The sequence below is a fragment of the Anser anser genome (assembly GCF_964211835.1).
Source record: "Anser anser genome assembly, chromosome: 1".
Taxonomy (NCBI): Eukaryota; Metazoa; Chordata; class Aves; order Anseriformes; family Anatidae; genus Anser; species Anser anser.
In genome coordinates this window covers 114,843,120-114,856,253 of record NC_139720.1, presented here as the reverse complement: position 1 = coordinate 114,856,253, position 13,134 = coordinate 114,843,120, and the positions used below count along the sequence as shown (strand labels likewise).

Sequence of the window (13,134 nt, the reverse complement as noted above, 5' to 3'; positions counted from 1 at the left end):
TAACTTCCTTGTTAAAAAAAGGTATGTTTTGACAGGATTTATCTTCAAAGCAGTTTAAGATTTTTCAGTTAATAAAATATAAGCTTATCGACGGTTTAATGAAAATGATGGTAGAGTGATAAACAGAGACAAGTCACATCTATAGGTGAATCCAACCCTTCCGTAAACCAGTCCCATTCAGACATCATTATACTTACAGGATGGAAGACTACATCCTGGAAGAGCAGCAGTTCTGAAAAGGACTTAGGAATCATGATGGATAATCATCTAAATTTACAATCTTTTAATGCAAATAACTGAGACTGAAAGATTTTAAAATGCAATCCTTGGAGGTATAAACAAACAAGCAAAGATATAAACTGAAAGGTTCAAGAATGTACCTGCACATACTACACGCACACAGCAATACCGAAGTTACTACCAGAATGCTGTATGCAGTTCTCACGTCCACGCGTTAGAATGGATTTTAAAACATCTGAAGTTTCAGAAGAGCCATAAAAGCTTTACAGTTAGAGATATAAGGAACTCCATCTACATAGGTTATTAAAGTTAACATATTTTTATGTGAATAAAGTGAAAGAGTTTAAACCTAGAGTAGTTATTAGTTATTCTAATAGGCGGCTAGCTATCCGGTGGCCAGCAGCTGTAACTAAACAGTTCTGAAACCAAAGGAGGACTACGAGCATGGAAAATGAACTAGCTGAATCACTCAGGAGACATGGAGAAATCCTCACGCTTGAAGAACCTATATGGAAACTGGCTATCTTTTTTAAAAAGCATGTTCTATTGCACCCAAAAGATACAGACTTCATGATGCAAAAGTAACTAGATTGTATCCTAGAGATAATGAACGGCATGCCAGTCAGATTATTTCATTACCATGGTCACTTCTGGCCTTAAAATCAGCTAGTCTGTATTAGGTAGAAAGCTGCAGTGCGTATAAGAACATTCAAACTAACAGATGATAATATAAACAACTCAAACTACAAATACAGTCAAACAGAATCAAGCAGAGCTGTGTTCATACATCAATGATTTGTATACCTTGCTGTTTCAATTAAAAACTCAAAATTATCCATTACGCCTCCAACTTTTACTTTCATATTTTTAAGTCTGTTTCAATGTATCTGATATTTACATATTATAGTATAATCATACCTACCATACCATGGCTTGGAGTAGGTTAATTGCATAGGAAGATTTACTATGTTTACATTTCTTTTCTTAAATTACTCTTTTTTTCAAAAAGCACAGTAAAGAGTCTGAGGACAAATTATTCAACTGTTTATCATACATAAGACTGCATGACTATAATACAAAGGGCTTGTCTTTTTCATTTAACGTTACAATATACACAGCAAGTCCGGACTAGATCTTACAATCTGAACACAGGTATTTAACCTTTTCCATGCTGTTTATGTTTACAATGCACAGAAGTCCTGTAACCAAACTGTGTAGTAAAGCACACAAAACTGGACTGTAACATAACACAGTATGCAGAAGCACTGGATTTTGTGGTTTCTTCTTTACGTAGATATTTTTTTAAACTGCTTCATTTTTGGCGCTTGCTAAGGTGTGGCAACCCACGCACACAAAAATTACCCAGATTTCGTATTACCCTTATATTCCTAGACAGCAGTAAGTACTGGATTCCTTTCGATATTGCTGAACTCGGCACCCTGTTTTTAAGGTGACAGCCTTCCAATTCCTGTAAACTCTGAATTACTGAGTTTAAGAAAAAAAGAAAAGAAACAGGAAAAAAAAAAAACAGTTTCATCCACAGGGTTGACATGTCGATACAAAAGAAATATGGATCACTTGATTAAAAAAAAAAAAGTTGTGATTTACAAAAAAAAATGGTAATCCCAAGTATTCATTCCCATCTACATGGTAGCCAGCTGCTGTGTTGCCACTGTAAGTATATAAAAAAGTCCACCTTTTAGTCTGAAAAAAATTACTTAGCCACATGGAACTGACCAGTGTGAACTCTGAATTTTCTGCTGAATTAACTTTTAAAAGGGCTTACTGGCAGAGGTAGATCACTGCTTCTGTAATATATAATGGGCAAACAGTGTTAATCTGGGATGGGCAGTCACTGAATTGCCCTTGTTCTTTCAGATGGTTTTCACTGAGCTTTTATTTATACAACTAAATCTCTGAATGGGCCCATAAATTTTGCAACTGCCAAGCTGACTGTGTTATATTAAGGCAGCATTACCCAAAAAATTAGGCACCTGTTAAATACAGCCTGCTAACCTCAGGTCTCATGTGAGTGTCTTGCTTTACTCAGACTATTATTTTGGACCTGTTCATGCAATCAAGGTCTTGCCTTCAAGTTTACAATTATGTTAATAAGGAATACAAGAATCAACTGCTGGTTTCATAGCTTCTGGATCTAGTGTCCCTTTTACCTTCAGAAGCCTGAACACATTTATAACGTAACAGATGTTATAGTCTTGAAGTAGATGTCAATCTATTATGTTCAGTACACAGATTGCTGTAAATGTATTGGCTATGAATTCAACAACAGTTCCAGTTTTGTTTAAGCAATAGTACAGCCATAATTCTCAACTGACATTTAAAAATGGTCTAGTTACACCTTGTGTCAAAGTGCAGAACTGCTACATTATTGGTTACAGACATCTATGTGCTATAAAAACAGCTTTGGTACAATAAATTATCAAAAAAGAAAATAAATTTTTGTAAAATTCACAGCATAATTGTGAGGCAAAAAAGCAGTCACATAAAATTCTGCATTTTTAAAAATGTTCAGGATGAACAGAAGACGTCTTTGTGCAGAAGTAATGGTGGAGAAACCACGTGCCAAGAAAAAGCAAAAGAAAAAAGTAAAAAGCAGGAAGGGACACAGTTGTAGCTATTTCCATCAAACGCAAACCACTACTTCTGTGACCTTCAACCAATAAGGAAGTCAACTTTATGACACACGCAAAGTGACCTTGCAATACCTTACAATAAGTGGGTCACAAAAGTCTATTTTTAAAAGAAAGGCCTCTTGAATTACCCATTCTCTGTGTTTTCAGCATTAAGGACTGTCTGCAAAAGCATGTCCAAAAGTGATTGCATCTGAAATGGTAGGCTCTTCTAACTTAAGAGTCCAAATCCATAAGGCCAAAGGTTTTCCCAAAGACCACCACTTAGACCTCCCCACGACTGGCCAGGACCGACCCGTTGATTGCTTCTCAGTGCACCTTAGTTATGAAACCAGTCATATTTCAATACTAACTGACTGTGGTCTCCAAAATATGAGACACACAGATTCCCATTACAATTGCTGCTTTGATCCTCAGTAGATTCAGATAAGGAGAGTTCTGATCACCGCCACTTAGCATGCTTAATGTGCCTTACAAACTCCATTACAACCGTCCCTTTTTACAACTGAAGAATATATATTTGTGTAATCTGAAGGTCCCTCTTCCTTACAGTACTGCATTTCTGTGCCCATGTTTGTTTGGGGAACTAAAAAAAAAAATATACGTATATATATATTACTCACTCCCCTCCCACCCAAAATCTTCAAGGGCCTTTTTATAAATCATGTGCAATGTCTTTAAAAAGAAACTAGTTTGCAACTACAGCCAACATTTTAACAATAGCCCCCTGTTGAATGAGACAGAAAAAAAAAAAAAAAACACCCTCCCCCCAAAAAACAAACTATGACTAGGTTGTGGCGAGTTAAAATGGGGGAAGCAAAAGGTGAACACCACTAAGCTATTCATTAAGGTGGGTCCGGACATGGCTCTTTAAAAAAAAAAAAAAACTTCATTGTCCCTTTGCAATCTTTTCAAGTCTAAAAAAATAGTCAGCTTTGCCCTCCTGTAGCGGTTCAGTGAGTTTATCTCCTTCTGATTCAAGCAGCTTTGCACTTTGTTTTTGGAAAAACACCACTTCTATAAAAACACACAAGAAACAAACTTAGTTTCAGTTTAGTCACGAGCTAGCCACAGGACTTTGCTGAACACAAACTCCTGTCATGGGAGACTCTTCTCTATCAATTCCTTGCCTCATTGCAAGGTGTCCTTCAGTCATGTAATGAGCAGGACCTGTATTAGCAGAAAACTGGTACGTTGGATGTCCAGCTATGCCAGTTTCTTGGCGTGGATTAGAGTAGACTGTTAAATTCATGTCCATAGCTCCATTTTGTCCAAAGTCCAAGGTATTAGCAGCCACTGGGCGGTTCTGATAGGCCTGATTGCCTTGGTTACCAGTAGAGGAGGAAGATGTAGAGGAAGAAGTAGTTGAGGAAGACAGGGATGTCATGGAGTGGTGACTGTGGCCCACCTCCATAGAATCCTGGGTGGAGGAGCTGTTTGTTGGAGAATTGTAGACCCTTGGCCTGGTCCGGCTACCCAAGGCTTGCTGTCCATGATGGTGGTGGTGGTGGTGGTGGTGATGGTGGTGGTGAGAGCTATTTCCGTGATGATGATGTAATGCATTCTGTTGTTGAGGGGTTACATGGAAGGTGGTTTCTTGAACTGGATGGTTTTCAACAGTGACCTGTGTAGGAGCTTCAGTGGCTGTCCAACCAATTGGAGGAGGAAACTGTTGTCGAACCTATGTTAACAGGCAAAACAAAAAGTGAAATGATTAATCAAATGTATCCATATATGAGAGAGATTAAGGTATTAATGTTTCTGCTAACTTTTGAATAAGTTAACCAATCCTTGCAGTTTCAAAATTAGTCTAGAAATATAATCATGTAGTTAAGGAGTATTCTAATACATGTTTCTACATGTAACTTTTTTTAAAGTTTGCATTCTGATTTTTTTTTCAAACAGGCAGTTAAAGAAAGTCCTATACGTGACCTTACTACCAAATTAAAGAAGCAGCTTTAAACAGCATATTGGTTCTAGGTGTTGTACAAACATTAAGGCCTTAATCTGTGACTAGGGCCTCTGGATACATTTAGCATGCTAAACTAAATTAATATGTTGCAGTTCATATCTTGAACACTACCAACACTATTAGAGGATTACTACCCACACCTCTGGAACAACACTGCTGATTAAAGATTATTAAAGTAGCAAGATCTAGCTACACAGCCATTTGTTGAATAAATTAAATTGTCTACTCGGGAGAAGAAGAAACTGTGAGTTGCAAAGAAGCATGTATGATGTTCTCTTCTTTTCATGACTGTAATGCATGGAGGCTACTGCTTAATACCTGTAAAAAGGATTCTACAACTTTAAAAGGGATGAACAGAAATGGCAAATCACTACAACATTTCAGTTAATGTTCTTCCAGGAACAAACAAAGGTAATATACAGTTATTTTGTGGTTTTATCTGATCTGTATTTAAAAAAAAAAAAAGAAATTACTGAATCATTTGTAGCTAATAATGTTCCTAATACACCAGTCGTAATGTTGGTGAAGCATATGAACACGGTGAGATGGAAGTAAGAACTTGAGCAGGAGTCCACTGAAGTACAAGCTAGATCTTCATTGGGTTGGAAGATACGTAGTTCTGTGTACCCTTATGCCCTGGATAACATGACCACCCCACCTGGCATGTTGCAACTCATACAAAACCTTTGCATCCACAGAATTTATTGGAAATTTTTACAGCTACCTACAGTACTTTTGACTAAGTGAATGACCTAACATACGAAGGACTACACAAGAAGGGGACTACACAAAAGGGGCCTGCTCCTGCGGGGGCTCTCCATGGGCCGCAGCCTCCTCCAGGCCACATCCACCTGCTCCACCGGGGGCTCCTCCACGGGCTGCAGCGTGGAGATCTGCTCCATGTGGGACCCATGGGCTGCAGGGGGACAGCCTGCTCCACCGGGGGCCTCTCCACAGGCTGCAGGGGAACTGCTGCTGCCTGCCTGGAGCACCTCCTGCCCTCCTGCTGCACTCACCTTGGGGTCTGCAGGGTTGTTTCTACATTTTCTCACCCCTCTCTCCCAGTTGCTGCTGTGCAACTTTCCCCACTCCCTCCCCTTTCTTCAATGTGCTCCCCAAGAGGCCCGCACAGCGTCACTCCCTGGCTGAGCTCTGGCCAGCGGTGGGTCCCTTTTGGAGCTGGCTGGAGCTGGCTCTGATCTGACATGGGGCAGCTGCTGGGCTCTGCTCACAGAGACCACCCCTGCACCTCCCCAGTTCCAAAACCTCGCCATGTAAACCTAATACAACTATTTTTAGGGATTTAATATTCTCAGAAAAAAATGTATAAATCAGACAAAGCTCTACTTGTGCATACCTGTGGGCTGTGTGTTTCACAGTCCATAGCTTGAACAGCAGCAGTGAAGTGTCCACCACTATGTCGATGCTGGTGTGTGGGGTCTGACCGTGCCCTTCCACTGTTGCTTGTCCCAGAAGATCCACCTATAAAATCACAGCAACACGAGATACAAAATTTACAGTAAGCTGTAAAACAATGACAACATACAGATTTAAATAGCTTCAAGATAAAAAACAGAGGACCTATCACTCACATTTTTGTAAATCTACTTATAACTTTTCATTGGAGCAGTTACTTGTTCCAGCCAATAAACAAATGCCAAACAAAAGTCTGTCATCTGGGACAGACTCTGGGACAGACTCCTTCGACACGATTCAGAAATATAATTTAATAAGAAAACCTCACCTGAGCTTGAAGATGTACTAGAGGTGGTTCCTGAAGACTGTGACTGCTCCATGGCAGGACTCGTAGACACACTGTTGCTTGTGTTGGTACCTTCGTCTGCTGTTTTCTTAAAGAAACTATGCTGTAGGGCATAGTAAGGTTGAATTCGTGTCTTAGGGTCATAATCAAGCATCCTTAAGATGAGGTCTTTGAACTTCAAGTAGTCAGCTACAGTATGACCCGATTCCCCAGCACGACGTCCACCTGGTCCTCCTGTTTCAACTCCTAGTATATTATGAAGCTTACGAGTTCCAGGCGGTTTGTATTCCTGTTGAGAAATTAGAAATTATTGAAATCAAGTTACACACTAAGCCTTGGATGTGCGTAGTTTAAACATGCCATAAAAGTGAAGCAGTCAAACCAAAGTAAGAAACTATTCAACACTATAGAAAGTATTACTTAATCAACCTGTCTTACAACTCAGAATAATAATAAACAACAATAAAGCTACATTTTTAGTAAGACAATGTAAAACAAAGCAATATCTCACCATTATTTAATTTATTTTTTTTAAAGGGATAGTCCATATTGTCGTCCTAACTATATAACCTACCCTTTTTCCATCTTTGGTCTTCTTCAAGTTCCACGTGCCATCTGGCAGCTTCTCAAAGAACTTCCTTGCTTTTGGTGCTTGGTCAAGGATATGGGCAGGCGGTATCCCCAAAACTTCCACTATTTTATTCATTTGATCCACCTGTTCCGCAGGAAGAATATTTATGAATAACATGGGACAGATAGATGAGTAGTGCAATAGAGTCCAATATTCTATAGTTACACGGGAAGCATATGTTAACTACCCACACAAGTTAAGTTCTGAATTAATTTCAAGTTTAAGAAAAATTCAATATTAACTAAATAAATTAGTGAACAAGGATCTGTGGGGAAGATCAGGGGAGAAGTGAACCTAGAAACATAAAATTATTACCAAGCAATTTAGAGTTCTAACAAAAGACATTGCTATTACTGATGTTCATGAATTTTAGAATTATTAGACTTCCCTAATTTAACCATTATAACAACAGATGAGTATCATTATCAGAACGAATAAAAAAGATCAAATTACTTGTACTGTATAATAGCTGCATACCTCATTTGCCCCACTAAAAAGAGGCTCTCCAGTGTGCATCTCAACTAAAATACACCCAAGGGACCACATATCAATTGCAAGATCATAAGGCATTCCCAGTAGCACCTCTGGTGATCGATAAAAACGACTCTGGATATATTGGTATATCTGAAATAAAAGCATTTAAAGATAATACACAGCATCCAAAGAGCACTATTATGATTCTGTATTACAAAACATAATTACAATAAAATACACTTTCAGTGTGGGGAAAGCAAAGACAAGGTATTAGTGATACTAAAAGTATGTTACAAATTTATAAAAATATTTAAATGTTAATTATTAAAAAAATACCAACTCTTGCTCACAAAAAAAAAAGTGCAAATTCACTCACAATTACAATGTTTTACACTTTACGGTTGATGAGTGTAATCTCATGCAATTACAGATAATTGCACAACAAAATTTTAGTCTGGTAACATTCAAATAAAAACTATTCCAGAAGCCACATCAGAACCACATAACACTTCAGACAAAACCAATAGTAAAAAAAAAATCAAAAGCAACAATTATGTTGTCATGAAATGAAATTACCAGGTGATTCCAGCTGGAATCACCCCCAACTATCCAGCTCATTTCACAAGTCAGAAATTTCAGTCTTGATCCTAGATCTGAAGACTGGCTTAAACATGGGCATATACAAAAAAGAAACAAAGCAAAACAAACAAAAAAGAAAGATCTTAAAAACAAAACAAAAAAACTCAAAAACCCTTAAAAAGAAAACAACCAAAGAAAAATATTCCAAACAGAACTGTACTTTATCTTTTAATTAACACAAAATTTTATCCAGTACTTTCCACAAAGGTGCCAATGTTTACTTACTTCTATTTAAGTTAACTTTTCTGTGAAATTGCACAAAGGTTTTTTTTAATTGTGTTTTCTAGCACCTCAAAATTATCTTATTATTGACCTATACAATCTAGATCTCATTTGTCTTCCCTTCATTTTCTTCCTAGGCTCAGATGTCTCTACTTAGTAGAGAAAATTAATTTTATTAATCCTAAATTTGTGCCTCACCACTTTCTATTCAGTCAATCCATGAGGTCTTTTAATTCTCTTCATAAAGTGATATCATCTTCATTATTACTGACATCTGAACTGACATCTTTTTTGCAACTGCTGCAGATTTACAGCAAGTCTGATTTAGCAGGTGTTTTGTTTGTTTGTTTAACATCCAGTTTTCTCATAGCAAAAGGATATCATTCATATATTTATAGATAAAACCACCAAAGGCACACAGCTGACCTGGCAAGGTTCAAAAGCCTCTTTCCAAGGAAGAAAAATAAAAAAAAAGTGGAAGTCTAATTTCTGTCTATAGAAGTTTCCTTACCTCTCTAGCTAACAATTTGTATTCAGTGTAAACAACTAAAGCTAAGGTACCCTGAATACAGGTGGTCAATCATTCCACCAAATAGGATTCATTCAACCAGAAAAGTGTCTATTGGTATTAGACTATACAGTGCACAATGAACAGTAAGTACATCCTGATGAACTTTTCAATGAACTGTGAGTGCAAATCAAACATTTGAGGAATATAATTCTTCTTCCTAAAGAAAACAGTCTTTGGCATCCAACCATAACTGTTTACGGTTTTAATAGCTGTTGTATATACTTTAATGTTTCTTAAAGTAAATACAGAGCTAGTTGACTATGCTAGACAGAAACTAACAACTCAGATCAAAAATGCACTCATCTTCAAAGCACATGAACAACAGGATACAAACACAAATATTTTGGACAGTTATTAATTAGGCTAAATCTACCCTAATCTAAAGAAAACAATTTGTCCTGGAAACACTTTGCACGTATGCATCTTTACTCATAGTAGTACCACCAGTGAACTCAATCCAATCTTCCCACAGTTTTACTAAAGTGTTTGTAAAAATGTGTTTGGTTATAAGCAGTATCTTTAAGAGCCAAATACTACACTGTCTCAACTCCCAGATAGTGTCTTATCTCCATGGCACACTAAATAGGTAACATCTTAAAGTGGAAGAAACTAAATGCATCATGAAATAAGAAAATAATAAAGAAGTATTATATTTAAGAGCACTGCACCACTGCAGACCTCTACAATCAAGTGATGATGCCACTTGCGTTAACACTGCGTAAAAATATAATCAAGGAGAAAAGAAAGATGGGAAGTTTATCACATGTATCCAATAACAGCATAATTAGAATTTCTACCCATACGCACCCTCTGTCCAAGTTGACATGAACTGCCAAAATCAACAATCTTGATGGCGCTTCGTTTGGGGTTACAGAGCAGGATATTCTCAGGTTTTAGGTCACAGTGAATGATACTAAGTTCAGGAGTCGCCAGAAAAAGCAGTGCAGTGCACATTTGCTGTGCAAATTTTCTTGTCAGATTCAATGAGACACCTCTGAAGTTGGTGTTCCGCAACAGATCATACAGATTGTAGGACAGCATTTCAAAGACTAAGCAGAGATGGTTTCGGAACATGAAGTGGCGCTTCAAATGCACTTTAAAAAAGGGAAGAAAATAATTAATACATATGCTGTGTGGTACATATTACATACAAATTACAATACAATGCTTAAACGTTTCAGTCAATATGCAGGAGATTGACCCGTAAGATAATATTGTGGTGTTTTTTTCTAGATCTATTATTATTTACAAAACATTTCTGCTATGCCCAGGGTATGGGTTGTTGGATTTTTTCATATAGCAGGTGTAACTCAGTAAAGCTACATTAACCAAAAAAGTGATTTAAAAAATAGAAGAGAAATTTTTCAAAATGAATATATCACTCCCCCATTAGCAAAGGCAAGAAAAAATAGTGGAAAATAAAAATAACATAGAATTCCAAACAAAATTAGATTCAGATGAAGTGGAGAACTACAGTGATATTCACAACTAATCTCTGTTTTCAATAAACTAGCAACAGCCATATCTAAGTAAAAACATCAGCAAAAAAGACAAACAGCAGTACAAATTGTGCGCAAAAAAATCTTAATCACGAGACTTTGGACCTTTTCCAGTGAAGAGTTCATTTCTCCACCCTCCTAAAATTAAAATTGTATTTAAGTCCAAGCAGACTGGAAAAAAGTGTACTTACAACAGCATTCTCAACAGTAAAGCAGATATCACACTTTAGATTAAATTATGTATCAGGAATTCCCTTTACATTTACAGAGAAATTATTTGAATGCCAGAGTAATTTAAAACATACCAGTATATTATTGCAATTTATAAATCATGACTTCAATAGACTACTTCAATTAATAAAATCAATCACAATCCCAAAGGCATTATATTCAACCAGACGTAATTTCAAAATTATGAAAGCAACAAACCCAATCCAAATCTAATCAATCTGTTTCATGAAATACGTGAAAAAATCATCTGTTTAGAAGCAAGCAGGATTTGCCAGGTTCTTATTCAGGTTGGTCTCCGCAAGCAAAAGAAAATTTAAATAGGAAAAAAACATTGCAATCTTCAGATAAATAGCAATATAACCCCTCTTTGTCACAATAAAATCTTGAACCAATATTAGCACAGTCAGCATTCAGACTTTCAGTCAAGGTAATTACATGGTGTCCCATCGAGTTTTATTTTCCTCATTATTATAAGCCAGTTCTTCACGTGTCCCTTACAACTAACCTGTAATGATACCATTTGCTTCCATCCTGATGCCAACTCCCGCAATACTTCATTGTTTAGACCTTTTGCATTTTCTCCTCTTTAATGTATTTCCAATACCCTACCACCACAAAAGCACCAGCACCTTTTCATGTGCTTGTGGTCTTCCTGCACCATACACCCCTTCCTCCCCACAGCACCTCGCTGAACCTGCCAACTTGGCAAGAAACAACATGTACTCCGACTAATTTTCAACTACCAGCATGCTACTTGACCAGCTCTACCAGTACCACCTGCAGTGCCACACAGCTCAAATAGTCTGGGTAAGAGCTGAACTTGCCAAACCTTTCCTGCAGTGAAGACGTCGCATTTGAACATTTATCCTCAACTCTGCTACCTTGAAACTTGAATACCTTAATGCATTCCTGTAGTCCTCTAGAAGCTACTAGAGAAGACCTGGCAGAAGTATACACAGTTACACTTTATGTCATTAAAAATCAAGGTATATATCTATATTCTACAGACCAGTCTCCTAACTTAACCACACACATCTTGAAGTCTTCCTTTTATACCACACAGTATATTGTAATACTTGCAATGCTTTCAGCCTTATTCAACCACTCTCAGCACCATGCACCTGCAAGTCTATGCAAGGATAAAGAGAAGCACCTATAGATCTCAGTTTTTGCATCACATGCAATACATGGTATTCATTCAAAACATGATCTCTTTGCCTTTTTTTTTTTGACCTTTACTAATGCTACCATGCTTGTTAAATACAGTGATTAAAAAAAAAAGTGGAACTACTGAAATATATCTTAATAGATTCAGAAATCAACTTGATACAAGCCTAAAACTATTAAAGTTAGTTGTGTCTGCTTAAACAAAAGCAGTAATTCATTTCTCTATTGCTCAAAATTATCAAAACTTTTGTTTTTGCTTAAATACTGCACTTTGTATTAAACCATCTCAAGTCACACAGTTAGACATATGAAATTTTAGTCAAATCTCATTTTATGTGGTGCTATATACTTTTCTAAAAATCTAAATTAAGAGTTTATTCATTTGGTGATAGCTCTAGTGTTTTTATTTGCTCCGTACTAATCTGAAACTGCTCCTGTCTTTAACATTCCTGAAATATCTTTTTTGATATAGTAGGATGCAAAGTTTAGTTTCTGTTTTATATAAGCATGTTCCTAATAAAGTTAAAAATGTATTAAAAACTTTTAAACTGTATACATAAAATGTATTATAAGGGTAATACTCCATAAAAAAGTTAAAATGTAACTGAATAGTCATCAGATAATTTAACAGCAATGTGTACTAACATTATTTTCAGGGTTTCTTTATAAACTACAGAAAGAAAAATTAGTAATCCAATATATACATGCAAACCTGAAGAGTATAGTTGTTAGTATTTCAGCTCCTGCAAACTAAGATAAAAATGTTTAAAAACAGTTTCATTTCTTAAATTATCTCTCACAGTTTTCCATCTCTTTACAACATGATGTCCTTCCATCACATTTTTGCCCAATGCTCCACTTCAGAGAACAGACAGGATTTAAAAAACTTTTTACCTGAGCTGACCAACTTAATTTCATCATGACTAGAAAGTTCAATTAGCATTATAATAATAACCTCAAGGAATAGCATGACAGTCTACAGGAATAGTCAGAATTATAAGCTTTAGAAATATTTTCTGAGATCTAAATAGGCAAGTCTTAACTATTACAAAAGTCTTATCTCAGTTTTGTTACA

General features: G+C 36.6%; 1 protein-coding gene across 2 annotated transcripts in view; it reads right to left on the bottom strand.

The window, feature by feature from the left end:
* Window positions 1-268: 268 nt before the first annotated feature.
* Window positions 269-13,134, bottom strand: part of DYRK1A (dual specificity tyrosine phosphorylation regulated kinase 1A) — a 91,645-nt gene continuing 78,779 nt past the window's right edge. For both annotated transcript variants that reach the window (XM_083801157.1, XM_083801158.1), the window contains exons 7-12: window positions 9,970-10,256; window positions 7,734-7,880; window positions 7,200-7,340; window positions 6,608-6,914; window positions 6,221-6,345; window positions 269-4,572 (exon numbers count right to left, since the gene is read on the bottom strand). In XM_083801157.1, coding sequence (XP_083657283.1) covers window positions 3,949-4,572; window positions 6,221-6,345; window positions 6,608-6,914; window positions 7,200-7,340; window positions 7,734-7,880; window positions 9,970-10,256 — 1,631 coding nt within the window. In that variant the 3' untranslated portion in view covers window positions 269-3,948. The remainder of the gene's footprint in view (window positions 4,573-6,220; window positions 6,346-6,607; window positions 6,915-7,199; window positions 7,341-7,733; window positions 7,881-9,969; window positions 10,257-13,134) is intronic.